This window comes from Chelonoidis abingdonii, chromosome 16, assembly GCF_003597395.2.
Source record: "Chelonoidis abingdonii isolate Lonesome George chromosome 16, CheloAbing_2.0, whole genome shotgun sequence".
Taxonomy (NCBI): Eukaryota; Metazoa; Chordata; order Testudines; family Testudinidae; genus Chelonoidis; species Chelonoidis abingdonii.
This window is the reverse complement of record NC_133784.1, coordinates 27,442,067-27,464,425: the sequence shown is the minus strand read 5'-3', so window position 1 is coordinate 27,464,425 and position 22,359 is coordinate 27,442,067. Positions and strand designations below refer to the sequence as shown.

At 40.4% G+C, this 22,359-nt stretch overlaps 2 protein-coding genes across 4 annotated transcripts in view; one reads left to right on the top strand and one right to left on the bottom strand.

Annotated features, from left to right (window-relative positions):
* ECM2 (extracellular matrix protein 2) overlaps positions 1–12,500 on the bottom strand; it is a 37,818-nt gene extending 25,318 nt beyond the window's left edge. The window contains exons 1-2 of the mRNA XM_032785868.2: positions 12,224–12,500; positions 3,062–3,380 (exon numbers count right to left, since the gene is read on the bottom strand). Of these exons, the coding sequence (XP_032641759.1) occupies positions 3,062–3,356 (295 nt within the window). The 5' untranslated portion in view covers positions 3,357–3,380; positions 12,224–12,500. The remainder of the gene's footprint in view (positions 1–3,061; positions 3,381–12,223) is intronic.
* CENPP (centromere protein P) overlaps positions 1–22,359 on the top strand; it is a 306,990-nt gene that overhangs the window by 240,665 nt on the left and 43,966 nt on the right. The gene's annotated exons all lie outside the window — the stretch shown is intronic.

Here is a 22,359-nt window from a genome sequence, read left to right as displayed (position 1 = left end):
AATCCATCCTGAAACACTTAGAGGAAAACAAGGTGATCAGAAGCAGTCAGCATGGATTCACCAAGGGTAAATCATGCCTGACAAAACCTGCTGCTTGTCTACGATGAGATGACTGGACTTGTGGATGGGGGCAAAGCTGTGATGTTGTATACCTTGACTTTAGTAAAGGCTTTGACACGGTTTCCACAGCATTCTCATCAGCAAACTAAGAAGTATGGTTGAGGAATGACTGTGAAGTGGATATAGAAAATTGGGTTGAATCAATGGCTCAGCGGGTAGGTATCAAATGGCAACACTCTCTAGTTGGCAACCAGTTAACAAGTGGTGTGCCCAGGGGTCTGTCCTTAGGGCCCGCTGCTATTCAAATGTCTTCATTAATGTCTGGATGATGGGATAGCCTTGCACATTAAGTAAATTTGCAGATGACACCCAAGTTGGGGGGGGAGTGGGTGGACACGCTGGAGGCAGGATAGGAATCCAGGAGACTTAGACAAATTGGAGAAGTGGGCCAACAAGAAACCTCATGAAGTTCAAACAGGACAAGTGCAAAGTCCTGCAACTTAGGACAGAAAAACCCCATGCACTGCTCAGGCTGGAACTGTTGCTAGTAAGCAAGTGCTGAAGAAAAGGATCTTGGGTTACGGTAGATGGAAAGTTGAACATGAGCCTACAGTTGTGGCTCTTGTAGCAAAAGGCAATAGCCTACGGGCTGTATTAGAGGAGTGTTTGCCAGCAGATCAAGGGATGTGATTATCCCCTCTATTCGGCACTGGTGAGGCCCGCATCTGGAGTATTGTGTCCAGTTTTGGGCGCCACACTACAAAGGACGTGGAACAATTGAGAGAGTCCAGCGGAGGGGCAACAAAAATGATGAGGACTGTGAGCACATACTTATGAAGAGAGACTGAAAGGAACTGGGCTTTATTTAGCCTGCAGAAGAGAAGAACTAAGGGGATTTGATAGCAACCTTCAACTACTTGAAGGATGCTCCAAGGAGGAAGGGAGCTAGGAATGTTCTCAGTGTGACGGAGGACAGAACAAGGAGCAATGTTTGAAGTTGCAGCTGCGGAAAGTCGAGGCCTGGATATAGAAAAAAACTTTCTGACTAGGAGAGTGGTGAATGTATGGAATGGGTTACCTTAGGGTAGGTGAGTAGAATCTCCATCTTTAGAGCTATTTAAAGTCCGGCTAGAACCGCACCCTGGCTGGGATTATTTAGGGAAAATGGTCCTGCCTTTAGCAGGGGGTTGGACTAGATGACCTCGTGAGGTCCCTTCCAACCTTTTGATTCTATGATTCTATGATTCTAAGTTCAGACTTCCAGTTAGATGAAGGTTTCTAACCTTCAGATGGGTGAAGTTCTAGAACAGCCTTCCAAGGGCAAGGGAGTGGTGGGGGCAAAATATCTAACTTGTTTTAAGACTGAGTTTGATAAATTTATGGAAGGGATGGTATGATCAGGTTGCCTACACTGGCATATGACCCCTCTGTGGTTGCTATTAGCAAATATCTCCAATGGCCAGAAGTGGGACATTAGATGGGAAAGGCTCCGAGTTACTACAGAGAATTCTTTCCCAGGGGTCTGGCTGGTGGGTCTTGCCCATTTGCTTAAGATCTAACTGCCATATTTAAGGTCAGAATGGAATTTTCCCCCAGGTCAGCTTGGCAGAGACCCTGGGGAAAGTGAGTATGGGTCACTTGCTGGTTTGAATTAGAATAAATGGTGGATTCACTGAGGATTTCAGTAACTCATCCAAAGGTTATGGACCAATTTCCAGAGTGGATGGGGAGGTTCTGCAGCCTGCAATGAGCCAAAGGTCAGAGTAGATGATCATGATGGTCCCTTCTGGCCTACCAGTGCATCCCAACCCCTCTGGATACCCAGCTCTTCCACTGAACCCCAACCATCCTTTACCCTGCAGATCTTCCAGTGCACCATTAAACCCCACCTTCCTTCTGTTCCCCTGGAGCTGGCTAATAACCATTGGAAATTATTTGGATACACTCCAGGTACAGTCAGTGTATTAGGTGTACCTACACCAAATGTTGGAGGCAGTAGTTGGGCGTGCTTGGTAAAAGTGTGTTTATGAGGTGAGGATGTTTGTGGATTACTTTGTGGTGTCTGACAGCTGTGATTATTATATGAGATCTATTTTTGCAACCTCTGGTGTGTGTTAGAAAAGGGAAGAGCTGCATGTATATCTTCAGGATCCACTATACATCATTTCAATGCAGAATTGTGTGCATTCTGTAATTAGCAAGGCACAGGGGTTTTATTTCGAAGGGTATTGACAGTAGCAAGCTGTAATATGAGAGCAGTCTAAGCTTTTATTGTCTTCATATACTCCAGATAAAGTGAGTGTGATTAATATCAGGTTTAACTGTGATGGTTAAGGTAAAGTGAGATGGTGTCCTGTGAGTAAGTGTAAAGTTGTTGTAAAAGGCTGTGAAATGGTTTTAAAATTGTATACATGTGGTATTCTTTCTGGGGAGTTGGGTAGTTGTGTGGGTGTATACTAGGATCTGGAACTTCCCGAATCTAGTAGTGCCCAGAGCTGGTGTGGGTATGTGCATATTGAGACGTTGCTTAAAGAAGGTAGAGGGAAGATGGTGTGGGCAACCTTTTTATCCTTTAATAGTGTTAGTTAGGATCCTATGGGTGAGTGTGAATGGGTAGTAAAAGGAGGTAAAGCACTTATACATTTCAGCAGCTGTGGGGTTGGCAAAGTAAAGGTGTGGGTATTAATGGGGCATATTGGGGCATTGCTGAAAGAGAGCAGTTAGGTTTGCACGGGCAACTTTAACTGTGAATTTTCTGGTTTGCAGACATTTGAGTTTTGCTCAACTCTACATACCACCAAGTAACTTTAACTCTTCATTCACATAATTTTTTACCATTGACTGAATATATATAGATATATAGATATATATAATGTGTGTGTATAATTTAAATTTACAGTTGCATTAATTTCTTTTAAAGCAAAGGAAGAGTGTGGTCTACAGTGAGGAGGGTTTACAAGTATAGAGGTATAATGCAAAACATCATTGTTTCTCTTCTTACCTGGTAAGACACTGTAACTGGATTCATGTCCACCCAAACCTATAAGAGAATCAAATACTTCTGTAATGCCATCATCAATATTAATAAGGGGAATGCTTGGTACTACAGCAACAGTAGTTGAAGTCTTGATCTGTGGTTGTCTCTTTGGTCTGTGGTATGCTGAGGAACCCTTTCTTGATCCTTTATAGCGCATTCTCCTTCTTTGCCTCCTAGGAATTTCATTTGTTTGATTTTGAGCAAAATCAATACACCAACAGACAAGCAGGAAATAATAAAGAAAAGATGCAATCTGCATGTTTTTCCTTTCACAAGCTGTGTCCTAAAAAAGAAAAAGTGAGATATAGATACAGCTTTTTATAATATATGTCATTTAATGCAAGTTTAAAGCACAGTTATCAGAAAATACTTAGAGTGCTCCAGGGTGGAATTGATTTAAATCATGATTTAAATCACTAGTCAGGAAGACTTGATTTAATCATGGATTTCTTTATAAAAGTGCATTCTTGTTGGTTGTTACAACCTTAATACATAATCTTCACAACTCAGAGGTAGATGTAGATTTCATTTTTAGAAGGTACACACTATACATTTTTAAAATTTATTTATTTTGAAAACATATAGATTAGTTTTACAGCTATATGATTGGTTATTTCATTTACCAAAGGTAATTGAAGCAGATATTTATGAAATCATTAGGAGGTGAACTATCTCCAATTCAACAGGTTAATCATTAATATTTGGAGGATTTTCTTGCCGTGCTGTATTAGGAGAACATCACCAGACAGACATTTAAATTGTTTTATTTAACTAAAACAACAACATGTATTCCAGATTTTTTTCTTCAACAGCAAACATACAATACTTTAACGAAACAAGTATGTGAATTTTTGAATTTAGTTAAACATTCAAGTTTTTTAAAATCGGGGTTGTTTTTGTTAAAACTGTTTTTAACTAAAATATTTAAATGAAATATTTAAAAAAAATAATAAATCAACTATGTCGGCCAGGTCAAAATGAGAAACTTAAAATATTGGCTTCTGCAGTCAGTCGTCTTCACCTTCATTTTTCTGTTTGTTCGTAATCTGGAAAAGAAAAACAAACTTTCCTGCTTTTTCAGGTCCCAAACAGTTTCTCAATTTGGAATAAATTAGTCCAAAGGAAGAAAATATTCTTTCTACACCAGCAGAAGAAGCTACTGCTGTTAAAAGTGAGATTATCACTTCAACAGTCTCTGAATCCAAGTGCTTAAATGACTTCCACCAGTTCACTGGTTAGACTTTCTTTAAAATATCATCAGCAAACATATATTTCTTGAATGGTTCTTATTCCCAAACTGGGTCTCTTTTACAGCCTGCTACCGTTATAGTTTTTCCCTTCTAGTGAGAGAATGGTATGGTAGATCTCAAATCAATGAAGGCTACACTCAGAAAGACCTCAAGACTTCTGGAATATGATGCTCAAACAGTTTCACTTCTGTTTCTACTGCCTGTCCCTCCCTTCTCACATTTATCTCTAGACTTCTTCTCCTTGTGCAGATCTATTCTGCCCCCAACAATCTTCTATTCATTGAAGTTTTTGAAACTTTGAACTTTTAGACAGGGCCGGCTTTAGGAAGTGCGGGGCCCAATTCGAACTTTTTCAGCAGGGTCCTGGCTGGGATGACTAAAAAAAAAAAGTGTAAAAAAAAAAGCCTTTCATTTCTTCCATGTATTATTTACTTTCCATAACTATATAAATAATACAATTATATATTATGTACATAGCATCATATATGCTGTTGCTTATTAATGACTGCCATTTCACATGTGTGGGTTCCTGCTGCTCCCTGTGGGTGTGCACATGTGTGGGTCCCAGCTGCTCCCTGCCCGCCCCCATTGAAGCAGGTGTGCAGGGTACTGCCTTGGGAACTGCAGGGCAGCAGTGGACATGGGGCTGGTTGGAGGCAGGGCAGGGGCTGACTGGAGGTAGGGTCTAGCTGCAGGCAGGGCAAGGGGTGCAGGGCTGGGTGGAGACAAGGCAGGGGGTTTGAGGCTGGGTGTGGACAGGTTGTGCAGGGCTGGTGCGGGCAGGGCTATGTGGGGGACTGGCTGGCTTTGGGCAGGGTCACAAGGGTGTGTGGCAGGGGGTGGCTGTGGGCACGGGGTGCAGAGCTGGCTGTGGGCAGGGGGGGCAGGGCAGGGGGTGCAGCAGAGGCAGCTGGGAGCCCCGGCCCTTTAAATAGCCCCCAAGCCTCCCACTATCCCAGGGCTCTGGGGGTTATTTAAAGGGCCCGGGGCTCCCCTGCTTCTGCCTCACCCCGGACCTTTTAAGTAGCCGCTGGAGCCCTGGAGAATATATGGGGACGGCAGGGCTCTGGCGGCTATTTAAAGGACGGGGTGGCAGAGGCAGCTGGAGCCCCGGCCCTTTAAATAGCCCCCGGAGCCCCCTGCTATCCTAGGGCTTTGGGAGCTATTTAAAGGGCCCGGAGCTCCAGCCAGGAGAGCGGAGCTTGCCAGGGCTCCAGCTGGGAGAGAGTGGGGCTGCGGGGAGGCTTGTCGCGCTCCAACTGGGGCTCCAGCCGGGAGAGAGCGGGGCTGCGGGGAAGCTTGCCGCGCTCTGGCCAGGGCTCCAGCCAGGAGAGTGGGGCTGCGGGCCAGCTGCGCTCTCGGCGGGGCTTTGGTCAGGGAAGTGGGGCCATGGAAGACCCCGGAGCAGACCTCAGCGGCCATAAGTAAAAAAAATTTAAAAGGCACCTAAGGCACGGGGCCCGATTCCCGGGAATCAGCCAAATCGGCCTAAAGCTGGCCCTGCTTTTAGAGAGAGTTAAGGGATTGACTTGTGTACAGAAATTTGCAGAGGAACAGTAGTGTTGAGGTCTGTTATTTCTCACCTCTATATATTATTTGTTTATTTATTTATTTAAAAACATTTTTGCTGTTAAAGGCATGTTATCTCTGGAGCCACAAGTCCACAGTTTGAGAACTGCAAAACTGAGCATCTCTGATGGCATCTTGTAGACTGAACACTGAGGCCCATTGGGTGGAAAGAAAGATTAACCTAAATAATCTATACAGAAGCCCCTGGAACCCCATAAGATTGGGTCCCTAATCCATGAACTATTGGAACTCATTTACAAAACTTTTCTTAAACATTACATAAATATATTGTCTCATACTATAGGATTAGAATTTATAATCCCTATTCTGTGATGAGACACTGTAGCTCAAAGATATATCTTAATTTAAACTATCTTTAGATAGATTTTTTCCTCAAAGAGCATTTTATAAAAAAATCCAATTTAAATAAAAAAAATCCAATTTATTTTATTTTATTTTATTTTATTTTATTTTATTTAATCATTGATTTTTATCCACTCTGGACTGCTCTCATATCCCAAAATGGCAGATTGGCATGGACAATTTAATCTGTTGGATAGTCTGTAGTGACAGAGCTGTCTAACCAGTCGTGTAATTGTGACTCTCTACAGTTGAGCAGTACACTTGAATTCAAATATAGCCCTGGATGCAGGGCTATTTTTATTTTTAAACCAATAAGCACTGTACTCAGGCAGCACGGAACTGGAAATCCTTTCCTGAATATGGAACAGATTTCCAGCTCCATACTGCTCAAATGCATGTTCACTGCTCATCTAATAAGTAACTATCCATACATTTTGGGCTACGTTTAAGTTTATGGTGGTTGTTCATTGTATTGTTAGAGAGAGAGTTGTTAATTTTCTGTTAGATATAAATCGTGCCTCCAGCCCAGGAAGCAGACAAGAGTTCATTGATGGCTGTAATTGAAGGAATACTTTCTCCAGCCCCTGATCACCACTATTGCTTATGGCTGCAGTACCTCTTCATCTCAGGAATGACTATGTTATTCACACACTGGCAAATCCACTTCTTTCTGTTGTGTCCCAAATCATCTTTAGTGAAGTACACAAGGACAATAATCCAAAAGGATTGTTCTATATTGAGTTGTCCCCTACACTACTAAAAACACACCTCAAAATGGCTAAAGATCATGGAGTTCCTACACTGAACCAGTCATCAAATTATGTTTACTCTCGCCAAGAAACAGGGTTAAAAAAACCCCATTAGACATGGTTCCAGCATTTTCTGGAATGCAGCAAGTATGTCACAGCTGTTTTTCAAGTGGGGAATGCACTCCAAAAAGAGGTACTTATGACTAGTATTTCACCAGCTTTTGTCTTCTGACTTGTTGTGACAACCTTGTAGATCAGGGGTGGGCAAACTTTTTGGCCCGAGGGCCACATCTGAGTATGGAAATTGTGTAGTGGACCATGAATGCTCATGAAATTGGGGGTTGGGGTGCTGGAGGGGGTGAGGGCTCCGGCTGTAGGTGCGGGCTCTGGGATGCGGCTGGGGATGAGGGGTTGGGGATGCAGGAGGGTGCTCCAGGCTGGGACCAAGGGGTTCGGAGAGTGGGAGGGAGTCGGGGTGCAGAAGGGAGTCAGGGGTGCAGGCTCCATGTAGCGCTTACCTCAAGCAACTCCCAGAAGCAGTGGCATGTCCCGCCTCTGGCTCCTATGCGGAGGCACGGCCAGGTGTGGCCAATGGGAGCTGTGGGGGCAGGGGCAGCATGCGGAGCCCCTTGGAGCACCAGAGTGGGGCAAGCCCTGGACCCCGCTCCCTGGCAGGAGGTCTATGGATGGATTATGGAGGACAGGATGCGGCCCCCGGGCTATAGTTTGCCTATCCCTGTTGTAGATACTAACATTATTATCCTGCAAAGATGAGAAAATGAGGCCTTCTCTGATGGGAACTTGTGATTTGGAATACACCTTGCCACCTTTATAGACTAGACCAGGAGTCTCAAACAAGCGGCCCACGCCCGCCCCCCCAACTATCTCCAGGCCAGGGGTGGGCAAACTACAGCCGCAGGATTGCCCCCCTCGAGCCTGGCACTGCTCCCTGAAGCGGCTGGCATCACGTTCCTTCGGCTAGGGGAGAGGCCGGGGGAAGAGCAGAGGGCTCCTTCCGTGTGTTGCCCTGGCTTCCAGGCACTGCCGCCCCCCACAGCTCCCATTGGCCGGGGACAGGGAACCGTGGCCAATGGGAGCTTCGAGGGCGGTACTTGGAGGCGTGAAAAGCAGCATACGGAGTCCTGCATCCCCCCTCCCCCAGGGGCTGCAGGGACATGGTTCCAGGTACTTCCCAGAGCGGAGTGGGGCCGGGGCCGGCAGCCTGCCCTGGCCTGGTGTGCGCCACTGCGGCCCCGGAGTCCGAAGCCGTCCTGAACCCTGCCCCCCAACCCCCTGCCCTGAGCCCCCTTCTGCATCCCACACCCCTTCTGCACCCTGAGCCCCCTCCCTGCACCCCAACCCCCTGCTGCATTTCAACTCCCTGCCCTGAGCCCCTGCCACACCCCTCATGTCCCCTCTGGGGGCAGGGAGGGGGCGGAGTTGGGGTGGGGACTTCAGGAAAGGGATTGGAATGGGGGCAGGGAAGGGGTGGGAAGAGGCGGGGCCTCATGGAAGAGGTGGAGTGAGGGCAGGGCTGGGGGAAGTGGAGGGGGTGTGTCCGTGATGTGGCCCTTGGGCCAATGAACTAGCCCTCGTGTGGCCCTCGTGGTCATTTGAGTTTGAGACCCCTGGACTAGACTAAATCTGTGGCATCCTTCCAAGAGAGGCTTAAAGTAACTACTTTCCTTTCTTTTTTAAGCTCTTCAAGCAGGGTTTGTATTTATCTTTCTGCCTTGTAAAGCACTGAGCACATTAGGGCTTGGCAAATAATAGATTATGATAGTTGTGCGGTAGGGCTTTATTTGTGTTTGGGGGAGACATTGTTAGGAATTTTGTTCTGGCACTAGCTTTCCTTGGCCATACTGACCTTTTGTTCTTGTAAATGAAACTTCTAGTTAAATTCTGTTAAGTGTCCAGAGTCTTTCGAATATTAGTCATGGCCTTAAGATAAAATCACCCTAGGACAGTGGTCCTAAAACTATTCACGATTGTGCCCCCCCTTACTCCTGTCTGCACACACCCCCACTGGGAGACAGGAGCGGGACCACTGCTTGGGGAGGGGAGTGCGGACAGGAGTCTGGGGGCCGAGGCTGGGGTTGCAGCTGGGGCCGGGAACAGAGCCACGGCCAAGAGCCGAGGCAGGAAGTAGGTCTGGGATCAGAGCCAGGAACAGAAGCCATGGCCGGGACACGGTTGGGGCCAAGGCTGGGAGTAGGGCTGGGTCTGGGACCAGGAGCCGGGGCCAGAGCAGGGCTGGGTGGTGCTCCCTCCCTTGCCCCTGTGGGGACTCTCCTGGGCCCCGCCATACTCCCCCTGCCCCCCTGTATTCTTCTGTGTTCCCCCTAGGGGGGATATGCCCCATAGTCTGGGGGCCTCTACCCTAGGAGCTGGAATAATTCATTTAAAACAGGATTCAAAATGGCAATATTTTGGGATCCCAACAACTGTGGCAAAAATGAAGTTCCTTTTAATATTTACAGTTTCAGTAGCAGCATGCATTTAAAATGCTAAAGTAGAAGTCATCTAGTACATTTAATATTAGGAAAGGTAAAGTTAAATAGTTGATGTCTTTTTAGTTATCCATTTAATCAAAAAATATTTATAGGAAATTGCTGTGGTTTTTTTGTGTTTGCACAGTATTAGTGATGAGATTTCTTGCATGACATCTTGAGTCACTGTCAGAGCATGAGAAATTTAGATCTTTTTATGATACAAAAACTTCTGTATGTACTGGAAGCCATAATCACATATTTACAGTACAAATGCATGAGCATTAAGTTTTCATGCTCTAGTTCTTATAAGACTGTACCTACATTTTCTGCTATTTTAATAGTCCTTTGTCTTAAACTAGATTTTGGTTCATTATGTTGAAAGTATACGTAATGTGTGTAATTGTAAATAATACTGAGTTAGAGGATGTCACTAAGTCTGATTGACCATCCTTGATAGATGAATAATAGATTAGCTGTTGGTGTTATTTAGTGAAATTAAGTCAGCATATCCCTTTTCAAATAATGCCTTTATATTCGTGCATCGATAGTTGTAAGATGTTGCCTCAGTCTCTTGATCTTAACACCGTTTTTTAATTACCAGATTTTTTTCTGCTAATATTCAGGTCATTTTTCATACTGCAGGTTTTCCAAGATTTCCTTTTCTTGATACAAAGCATATGGTGGCTTCCATGTTTTTCATGCCACTCATAGCAGAATTTTCATATTTTGGTTTTTGTACAGGAAGTTAGTAGTAAATAATTTTTAGAACAGTAAATTTGTACTTACCTCTTTATAATAATCTTTGTTTAGCTACTTTCATCTGAGTATGTACGAGTAGTTTAACAAACATTAAATAAGTATGCATTATTCCTATTTTACAAATGGGTAAACTGAGGTACAGTTACATGTCTCACCTAAGCTCATATACAGAACTAGTGGCAGAGTTGTGAACAGAATCCAGGTTATATTACACCCAAATGCCTTCTTCAATTACTAGCTTTACACCCTTCATTATGCAGTATGCACTGTGGCACTGAATGTTGGTACCTTTTTCTTACGAGAAAGAAATATTACTGAACTTGCCAACACACAAACTCAAGAAATATCCTAACTGATGCCTTTTTCAAAGCTTGCTTATTTCCTGATATCTAACATTGCAGATGTGATCGAGGGCAAGTGGCCTAATCTTCTTTGTGATTTGTAATTGACTTGCATTCTTTTGACTGTTCATAAATCTGCACATTAGAAAACTATAGATTACAGAACTATAGATGGGCCAAACTTCAAAAGGGTTGGATGAAAGAGCTGATTGTAAGGAGAAGCCTTGAGCATGTTTTTTCAAGTACTCAGTGACATCTTTACAGTTAAATCTTTAGGTTATATTTAATAATATCGTGACTGTAATTACATTGTAGTTACACAAGAATTGCACTGCAAATAAACAGTGATTGTTTTGATAGCTAATTACCACTCATTCATTTAACCAGAAGATTGCTTAAATTACAGAAATACTAATTATACATTTCCCATACTTTATGCATGTATTTTTAGAATTCAGATCTATCAACTGCATTATATTAACTTTGGAATTATCCTTCCAGTTGTGTGAATGTAGTAGTAGTTACAAGTATCAAAGAGTAAAACTACTCTGTAACTACAGTTTCTATAAGGTAAAGTGAAACTAGTTTATATAATCAGTTTCTACTGATACATGTGAATTCAAGTGCTATAGTTTACCACATCAAGAACATTAATTTCTCAGTGCTGGCTGAAAGTTTAATGCTACGTTTTTTTTCCAGCTAGTGTCCTTGACCTGTAAGATAAGAAAAGGCCACAGAATCAGCTGGTACTACCCTTTGCACCCACTATTGACACTCCTAAATAAGCAAACATAAAATAATATCTAACATAGTGTTGTCAAATTTTAATCAAATGAAAATAAAAAAAATTAGATTTGAACAATTAAAATAACTGTAAATCATTGCATATCACCAACACTGTGACTTGGGCACCTAGTATTGATTTATATTGAAATTATTATATTCTTGTAATTGTTCTTAATACACTAAACAATAGTTTTCCCTGATATATAGTGTATACTTTATTACTTGGGTTAATAGGACATATTTTCTACAGAAATGTTTAGGTCATGCTTGTATAAGATTCTTTATCCTCTCTGCTGTTCACTTACATGTGTAATTAATTGTTTGTCACTTATTTTGTTTTTCTTTCTTACTGTATTCAGTCCTTCTGTTCTTTTGCCTTATGTGATAGGAAATAGTTAATTTCTAAACAAATGATCCTTTATAAACATTCCGCAGAGAGTATTGTATACTTTCTTTATCTGACTCTATTCACAGTAAGTTCAGAAATCTCTTTGAGTTAATCATTTTCTCTGACAATGCATGAGGGTTAAAATTATTTCTGAACATCAACATACTGTTACTGAAATTAATTTGCGTAGAAATTAATTATGATTAGCTATCCCAAGCATTCATATGGAACAAAGAAGCCCAGATCACCCAATACTGCATACCTTCTTAATTTAGAAAAGCTTTTATACATAATATTTGCTATAAAGAACTACTCTTGTTAACTTTTAAACATATTTGCAAAGTATTAAACACCACACTATTAACATGTAGTTTAAGCCATTCTACATCATGCTGTAAGCAATAACTGAAAATGTAAAATGTATTTTACCTGGTACTCTGACCTAACAGTAGATTCTGCTTGGTGTCATTTAGTCTTCAGTTGCGAATGAAACAAAATCAGACTGATATCTTTAAAACAAAGAGAGCAACAGTAGAGATTGTTGAAACATGTTAGAGGGCTCCTTAATGAAGTCTGAAATAGCTTCTTTCCCTGGGGACAAAGTGCTGCTCTCTTCTGTGTGCAGAGAATCATCTAATAAGTTATTCAGAAAACTAAAAACCTCACTTTGAGAAAATGAAAAGCAGTAGAATGCATTTGGTCCTTAGGCTGACAAGGCTCAGCTGGAAGCTCTACCTAAATGATATGCTTATGTAAGTAACAAGAAAGTGTATTATTTTCAAGGGAACTGGAAAACATTTGCCATTTATTTAGTTCTAATTCTACTGTAAATGTTTTGAATCATTTTCCAGGTGACATGATTTTACTGTAGATTTGTTATGCTTAGAGAGACAGTATACCTATCCAAGCATAACCTTTATTTCTGAACATAGATCTAGTTTTTCCAGAATTCACATTTTTATCCCCACTTCCCTGTGTGGACTACTAAGATCTATGTGAAACAAACTTTTCCATTCAAGATTTAGCATAAAAACTTGCCTTTTTTTTTCTTTTGTCCTTTTACAGCAACTGATTTCACAATAACTGCAACATGCACATGGAAAATAAATGACTGAATCATTTTCCTTTTCTTTATTATTGTAAGGGTAAATTACATCCTGAAATATGACACTGAAGCAGAGCTACCCAGAAGCTGCATTGATGTTAATACAGTAACCCAAACATGAAAGAAGGGGCCGGGGGAGGAACATGGTACATTACCACAAGTTCTTTGTGTGCCAGTGAGGCTAATTCCTTCCCACTCAGCTTGAGTTTTTGTAGACTGTCACAGCTTGGTGAGACTTTGGGTCTGCTTAGTCTCAGAAATGACAAATGTATCTGCCAGATGGAGTTTACTGAGAGACTTCCAGGGCCTTTTAATCTTTTAAACATTTTTGTGTTTGTTTGAAGCCACACAATGAGAAATTTCTAAGAAGATAGTTATGGAATGTATAACAATTTAGTTTGCCATAATTGCTAGTCAGCATGTGTCTGATGAATAGATACTGGGAAAACATATTGCCTCTTCATACAGTTATTTAGGTTATATTGTCCTTTACTATACAATCACAGAGGAAAAACAATTATTAAACTCTATCAGTGTGTTTGGAGTTGTTCAAAATGTACAGGAAGAAATTATCCTTGCCCAAAGAATTTTGCATATTGTATAAAACAGAACAGTTCAGCAAACCCTATTGCAAGCAGGAGGTATTGAAGAACAAAGGGTTCCTTCTAATCACCCCTTCCATCCCCCCAATTGAATTCTCAGACCAATTCTAGATATCAGAGCTTTAAACAGATGCCTCAGGAAGTTTCATTTCAGAATGCTAACCCTGGCTCTAACTGGCTCCAATCCAGTCTACTCTGGATTGGTTCACTGCTCTCTATCGCAGAGATGTGTACTTCAGTATTTCTGTAAGACCCTCTTATTGTAAATATCTGTTTTACCCTTGGTCCAGACCATTTCCAATATACCATTTACCCTTTGTCCTCTCTACTATGTCCAGAGTTTTCACCACATGCCTGCAGCGTGTTTGGGGAGGTAAGGGATTTTAATTTTCATTTACTTAGACAATTGGCTCCTAAGGGCTCCATCAGAAGAAGAGATTATTTGTTCTCTATTTGGAACGTTGGATCTTCTCATAAACAAAAGGAAGTCCCTTCTGTCTCCATCCCAAAGGATTTCTTTCTTTGGGGCAATCCTCAACTCCAGAAAGGAGAGAGGGCTTTCCTTCTGGAAAAGAGGTTTTGAAACTAAGTGCCACCATACAACAATCCTCACAGAAGGTAATTTTTTTTAATATATATATTTTTAGGCCTTCTGGTATCCACAATGTATATGACTCGATATGCCAGGCTCAGAATGAGGCCAGTTCAACGTTGTCTGTTAAGGTGCTTCACACCTAGCATGGACAATATGGTAAAAATTCATCTGCCTCTAATGTGGTGGCTGAAGCCACACGAAGTCGACAAAGGAGTTTTGTTCAACCCAGTTCCCCCTACATTAATAGTTACCACAAATGCGTCCAAGATAAGAATAGGGGAGCACATCTCCACAACCTTTTCTTTCAATGTCTTTGAAGCTTCAGAGAACATCTGCTGCACATAAACATGTTAAAACTTAGGGCTGGACTATCTGCCTCTCAGTGTTCTTCCACAAGTGCAGAAGTAATTCATGTGGCCATAGACAATATGTCTGTAATATCTGCACAAACAGAGAGGAGCTTGTTAGTCTTAATCATGCAATGAGTTGATAAAACTTTGGGACTGTTATATCCTATACAACATTTACCCAATTGCCTTATGTGTAGCAGGAGAACACAATGAGATAGCAGATCAGCTGAGCAGGGATTCCTTACAGATGTACGAGTGGTCTCTAAAGGAATCAGTGATTCAGAACATTTTCAACCATTGGGGGGTTTCCAGGCATAAATCTATTCACTGTCCTATCGAATATGAGATGCCCCTGCTTTTGCTCAAGAGTGGATTCAGAAAGTCAATAATTGACACATGTGTTTCTCCTTGATAAAGAAATGGGTCTGATGCATGCATTTCCCCCCTACCCTAAAAAGTCCTAAAGAAAATAAGACAGGATATAGCTAGGGTGATTCTAATTGTTCCAGCATGGGTGAGGCAACAGGGGACACTGAGTTACTCCTTTTATCCAACAGCAAATATAAGATGTTTCCAATAACAATGGTCTCACTGTCCCAGCAAGAAGGGAAGGTCTTCTTAGCAGATTCCTAATCATTACATCTGACAACCTGGACAATAGTCCAGTGATAGATTTAGAAAAATCGCGCTCTATAGAAGTGCAGCAAGTACTAATTAATGCTAGAAACTATCTACTAGAAAAAGTTACAATCTTAAATGGAAAAGATTTGTGTTATGGGTGTGTGATAAAAATGTTGACACAGTTTCAGCTCTTATGTAACTTATTTTAGAATATTTGTTACATTTAAAAGCAATGGATTGTCTCTCTATTCCTTAATGTTCCATTTAGCAGCCATAGCAGCATTCGATACTCACACTAATGGAAAATCAATTGTGTTTTTTTGCATATGTTGATGAAAAACTTTTAAAGGGCTTATTGAATCTGTACCTACCAGTATAGGACCCTTTAAATGTAGTTTGAGCACAACTTACCTCTCCCCCATTTGAATCTGTAGTGAGCTGCTCCTTATTTCATGTTTAATAAAGATAGCTTTAATAATAGCAAGCCCTTCGACTAGAAGAGTTAGTGAGCTAGATGCCTTGATGGTGGACTTCCCTTATACTACTTTTTATGAGGACGAGGTGGTTCTTAGTACCCTAAACTCCGTCCTGAAATTATTTCAAAGTTTCATGTAAATCAAAGTATTAATTTACCAGTATTCTTTCCAAAACCTGGTAAAATAAAGGGAAAATCTAGTTTACATTCCTTAGATACAAAGAGAGCACTCTGATGTTATCTGAATTTAAAACTTCATGTCCTTGCCTAAGTTATTTATCTTGTATGTGGATAACTCTAAAGGTCTGATCCTTCCAGCACAGTCTCTTTCTAGATGGGTTAGACAATGTATTGAAGAGTGTTACAGAAGAGCTTACCTATCTTCTTCTGTTCCTCTTAGAGCCCTAGAACAGTGACTGTATTTGTATTAAACATATTCTTCTTACTGAAATATGCAAAATGGCTATGTGTCATTTGAGTCACACTTTTACAAAATATTATGCATTGGATCTGGCAGCCAGGTCTGATGCAAAGTTTGACAGAGTGGTGCTCTAATCATTGTTTAATGAAGACTCTGCCTCCCTTCCTCTATCTCTCTGTACTGCTTGCTAAACTATCCCAAGAATGGGAATATGCAGATGACGCTGGAAGAAATGAAGGTTACTTACTTGTAAGCAGAATTCTTCAAGATAGACTCTGCATTTTCTTACACCCTGCCTGCCTATCTTGCTCCCATGGAGTCCTAATTTCAGTATTACTTGGTATTCCCACTTTAGTGGTGTAAGGACCTCAGTGGGCACCATGGCATCAGAACATGCTTGAATGCTGATAGTGGGGAGAGCAGGGGTGCGCGAGCATTCTAACAGGAACGGCTATGAGAAAGTTTGATTGTCTCAGCTACACCAGTTGTCACATCCAAAGAGTATGAATATGCAGAGTCCATCTCAAAGAACTTCGGTTACAAGTATCTAACCCTCATTTGCTTTCTTCCATTGTTAATTGTGCTCTGTTTTCTTGGTTGCTAGCTTAATTCAGTTTATTCATGTTTCCTACCATCTTATGTGAATTGTTGTTCTTTTAGCTGTTCATCTTATTTGTGGAACCCAATGTCTGTTCACTGTGCCCTCTTCTTAGGACCACGATGGCTCAGGGGAATAGGATACAGAGCTATTCACTTTTAGGTCACCAGCTCAGATCCACCCAACATTGGTAATAACCCCAAAATTGTTCTTTTCTAATCTCCACTGAATAACCTTCTGTAAAAATAAGCTGAAGAATTTAGTTTAGTTCCTAGTGGGTAGTTATCCATATCACAAGTGGCACTAATTAGAAAGAGAAGGTGGGTGAGGTAATATCTTTTATTAAACCAACTTCTTTTGGTGAAAGAGACAAGTTTTCTAACTTACACAGAGCTGTTCTTCAGGTCCTGGAGAGATACTCAATTAGTGACACTGACAGTTTCAGTAGAGCCGCAGATTGAATGAGCATGGAGTTAGAATTATCATCTTAACCCTGTGAGATAGTTCTTTCAGAACAGAGTTTAGGTATGCTGAGCCTGCGTAGAAGGAAGCTTGCACTACAAAACTCTACCTATTTATTGGATAAACAAAGGACTTCAGTCACCACATTAAATAGTCTATGACACCTTTCATGAGTATTCTTTTTATTCTAAAATTTAAAAAATGATAATTTTCTTGTTTAAGGTTAAACTCAAAACATCCTTATTTTCTCTAATTTATTAAAATTATTATTACCCCTGCATGATGTATTAAACCATTTTTAATATTTTTGTAGCCATCTTGGAATGGCTTTGTATGACAAGATGCTATAGGAACTTGCTGCTGCTGTTACTGTATTTGGGTGTGAACATTCCTCCCTAATCTCGGTTAACAACTTAATGCTCCATATCTGCTATACAGTTCACTAACTACTAACAAAAAGAAGTCATTGTGATTTTATTTAACATTTCTCAACTGTTCTTGCTGTCCTATATTTGAGAACTTTTATAGGGTAGTGGTTTTTTCTTCACAAATTCTTTGACTACTTAAATTGTGTGTTGTGAAAACTTTTCAGTGGTTAAACAAAGTTATTTTCTTTTTCCTATATTTTTAACTGCCAAAACTAAAGACCTCTTTAGTTAGAAATCATTTTCTCATTCTGCTCCTATATTTATGTAATGTGCTGAATATGTAGCTTAAATTTCAAATCTTTCCACTTCTGGCAAATGTTTATACTCTAATTCTGGGGCAGACTATCTATCCTGTTCTTCCTAATATGTGATCCTTCTGCTGTTCAACTCCATGTCCTAAGGCTTCATTTCTTTTATTTTATTATTAATAGAATTCATTTACTAGAACTAGGAATTCCACATTGATGTAGCAAATCTTCCATCGTAAGACATTCTAGGACTTATTCTTTTCCTTTTTTACACTATTTTGTTTAATTTGTTTTTATAATAAATGAAAAAAATCAATATCAATAATATCAATGTAAATGGTTCCCAGCAGGGTATTAGCATGATACTTTCAGCACACATTTTAAAACAGAATTTAGTAATCTATTGGGTGTTTCTACACTATACACAATTATATGTGTAATAGATTTAGTTTTACTCTAAATTGTGAGTTCTGCTTTTTTGCCTGATGTGTTGGTGAAAATGCTCTTTTGGTTCCCTGCCATTTTGGTAAGGATAACATTATGTATAAATTTCTGTTACTTGTGATGATGACTTCTTATTTATTGAGTTTAATATATTGCTATTTTCAAAGGCACTTTACGGACTACAAATTATGGGTTCAGTCTTCCAATTCCATACTAAAGTGAGTAATTCTTTACTCTGTCCCATGAGCGATCAATCCTATGGAGTCTGATGGCATCATTCAATACCATCTTTAAAAGCATATATCTAATAAGACTTTTTAGCAGCATATTGAATGAGGCAAGGTTCCTTCAATGTAATATTTTTATGCATACACAAATCCTCTTTCATTGTATTATAGGCTCTCAGGACCACATACTATGCTGCATAAAATTCATGACTGGTATAGCTGGGAGTGAAGAAGTGGCTCTAAGTCACTTTTCCGCTTCTCCATGTCCTGTAGCTGTTGGGGACTGAAATGGGTCCTGGAATAACTTGGAGCAGCCTGCAATACTGCTCCACCAACTAAGGATCAGATGAAGTGCAATGCTCTCCAGCCCACTATTGACAACAATCCATTTGTGGGTTTCAGGAACAGTCAGCATAAAGTGAGCTATTCTTAAGGAATCCTCACCACAACCTTAAAGACTAGTGAAACACATTGCCTCATTTATGGCGCACCATCCATCCTCCACACTAAATAAATTAGGGCTCCTGTGGAAACAATATGTGATTCTGTAACTAAAGACTGTAATAATGCATGAGCTCCAAGGGCAGAGTTAAACCTAGCATGTTCAATTTTAACTTGGGTATTTTCCTTGGGATGCTTCACTTTGCAATATTAATGTTCTTTAGGCATCATCTAACTCTGTTTAATAACCTACATGGCATAGTTATGAAAATTTTACTAACTTCATATGTATAGCAGAGGCATTTTAGGTTGAAGCATAATCTGGATACATTTCCTCATGAAAAATAGTGTCCTAACATAGTATATTACTAGCCCTAAATGCTGAACAATCACTAGATTGAAATAAATGAATAATTTGGGGGATTTTTTTATTGCCCCTGGTTGCAGAGCTTCTTTTTTTTAAAAATTTTTTTATGTATTTATTTCATGGAAGCTGAAATTTTCACCTAATTACCTGATTCCAGGAGCAAGGGCTTCAAGAAAAATACCAAATACCATGAGACTCAGCATAAAATAACAAGTTGGCAACACTGCTAACAAAAAATCAAATCCCTTTTCTTTGTAAATAACTATGAAAAGATAATTTTGTATACAGAAAAACTGTTGGAGACCGGACTAATTCTCTATACAGTATGTTGCAAATGTATCCTAGGATTGTAATATATTTGATTCTGCTTTCGTAAAGCTAATCCTTAAAGATAAAAGAGTTATTCCACATTTGTTTCAGAATACACAGTTTGGTTTTTGTATACACTGATGTATACAAAATTATTGACTAATTTTGAATGTCAAGCACTCTTGCTCCTTTAGAAGAAAATATTTAGTCTGTATTTTTTCCATTTTCTTCTCCTTCAGTTGTTGAACCACAGCATCTGAGTCTTTACTCGCTATTTAGTAAGTTTCCATGGATAAGGGCTTTTGTTGATCTGGACCCATTAGAATAGCTTTCTTGGTTTGGCTTTTTGTGTAAAATAAATAACTATTGGTTCATTTGCGCAGTTAGGAACAGTCCATAGTAAGGGATATTGTGAGACCAGACCACCCGTATGGAGCAGTGAGAGACTTTCTGTCTCTGTAAGGCATTATGCCTCCCAGAGTTCCCACCGTCTGTTCCTAGGAGGGGAGTAGAAACAGCAGTCTCTGTGCTTCCTAGAGTGCAAAGTCTGCCTGGCCTTCCTGTAGATTTCATGATGGGTGGGAGAGGCTGCTTATCTTGTTTCCCTCTTCCCCATCCTACCGCATGCTTACATGAGAGACAGGGACACTGCTCCTATGTTAACATTTTTTAATTAAAAGTGATACTGCCAAATTTGACAAACTCAAATCTTGCTATATCTTAGATTTTTATAACATGGCTTCCACAATAGGAAGGAAGATAACTTACTACCCCTTCAAAATGAGTCATGCAGTTGTAATAAAATTCCAGCTGATGAGCTGGTGACCCCACTCATAAAAAGCATCTGAAGAAATAAAACTCATTTTTTTTCTATAACAGGTACACCATCCACATTTTAAAGGGTTTTGGTACAATTCTGTGGGATCAGCTAAGGTATAATATATGGCAAAGGATAAAATTTCAGTTGAGTGTATGCATAACCAGTGGCTGCCACAACCATACACTTGTTATGCGCAGGGTATATGATTGGCAGCAGGGCCACTTGGGAGGTGAGGGAGGAGGGGGCATGGGACAATGGCTAAGCCAGGTCACACCACCTGAAGCGGGAAGCTGGGTTCAGCCCTGCAGAACATAAACTCATGGGTGGGTGAGTGCAGGGTTGGCTTGCTCTCCAGCCCAGTGGCAGCTGAGTGGGTGTGAACTCCATGGATGAGGTGTTGGGGCCTGTGGCTGCAGTTGGGATGATTTCTTGGGGACTGGTAATGATGCCTGGGGTTTTCCCATCTCATGTGGTACATGTGTACACATTTTAAAAATTTCGGGGAAGGAGGACATATGTGTGTAACACATGCTAGCCTTTGAAATCTTGAGCCACTGATTACAGTATTATCAGGTTTTAATCCTCTGTGGAATAAAACACTCAATTTTAGAAGTTAAGAAGCTATTTTTATTGACCAGTAATTTAGCTACACAGTTGGATATGTGTTTTTGGAGGATTTTTAGTTTATAAAAACATGTACCCATTCAGAATCTTTTGTGCACGTTTATTTATTTAGACAGGGCCTATTGCCATAGCAAGTTTTCTATGGGCATTAACTATATTTTAAAAATAAAATATTATAAAATGCACAGAAATTATAGTTTAATAATTTAAAAAACCCAAACAAATACATCATGCTGACTGTGGCGGCCGGCAGTTAAATCTCTTGCCTAATACTCATCAGTACTGAATAGTATGCAGAAATCAGATTCCTTTCTAATCCTACTGCAGATAAAAGTCTGGAATTTTAACTTGTTTAATACCACAGCAGTTGAAATCAGCTGATGTGCCTGAGTTAACAGACTTCTGGATTCATTATAAAGGAATTGGAGGAAGGGCATTTTCTGTGAGCATATTTAGCAATCAGTTTACCAGACCTTGAATTTGTTGACTTTCAAGCCAGTCCTGGGCTTTTGTACAAGTAGAGTTGAATAGAGAGGTGGTGGGGATGGAGAAGTCATAGGTGCTTTGGGGATTGGGTCTTTTTTTGGTGACCTTTAATTTGTATTGATATTATTCATGTGCCCAGTGTCTTCCGTGCACACATTTAGAAACTGAAAGCAGACTTGGGCAACTACATAGCGCATTAGTCTGCACCAGAGGGGTGTTAATTTTAGTGTGCACTAGCATGTTATGCACTAACTGGCCTGTGTGGACCCTGCTGGCACACACTGAAAGTTTCTTCGTGCATATTGTTGTAGTCCTGTTTCAAACAGTACTAAGTTAATGCATACTAGAGAACTTTTCGTGTGCTCCAGAAGGATCCAGCTGAGACAATTAGTGTGCAACACACTAGTGTGCGCTAGAATTCACTCTTCTCTATGGTGCAGATAAATGGACCATTTAGACAAGCCTTTGGGCTCTGCCATACCAGTAGAGGAAGTGAATACCATGGCTGAGGGCATTCTGCTAATGCACAGTATCTCTGCATGTACATCTAAAGACTTTTAGAAAATGCACTTGCAAATGGATCACTGCACTGACATTGCCCAGGATTTTTTGTTAACATTTCCCACTGCTGTTACCAGCAGCAGTAGTGTTAATGTAGACAGCACTGGCTTTCTAAGCTCTAATTGAAGTATAGCTCGTATGTTACTTGACTTCATATTTAACTAATGTTTCTACATATTTTATATTAAATACAAAAATAGCATTTAATTAATGTTACAATTGTGATCTATATTGCAATTGTGCATTACTAATGGTACTTAGGCACCAAAAAAATACAAAGAATGGTACCCATTTTTTAAAAGGGGAAAAAATGTGTATGATAGCAAGTGGTGAGGGTTTGCAAGCACTTTAGAGGACAGGATTAGGCTTCAAAATGATCTC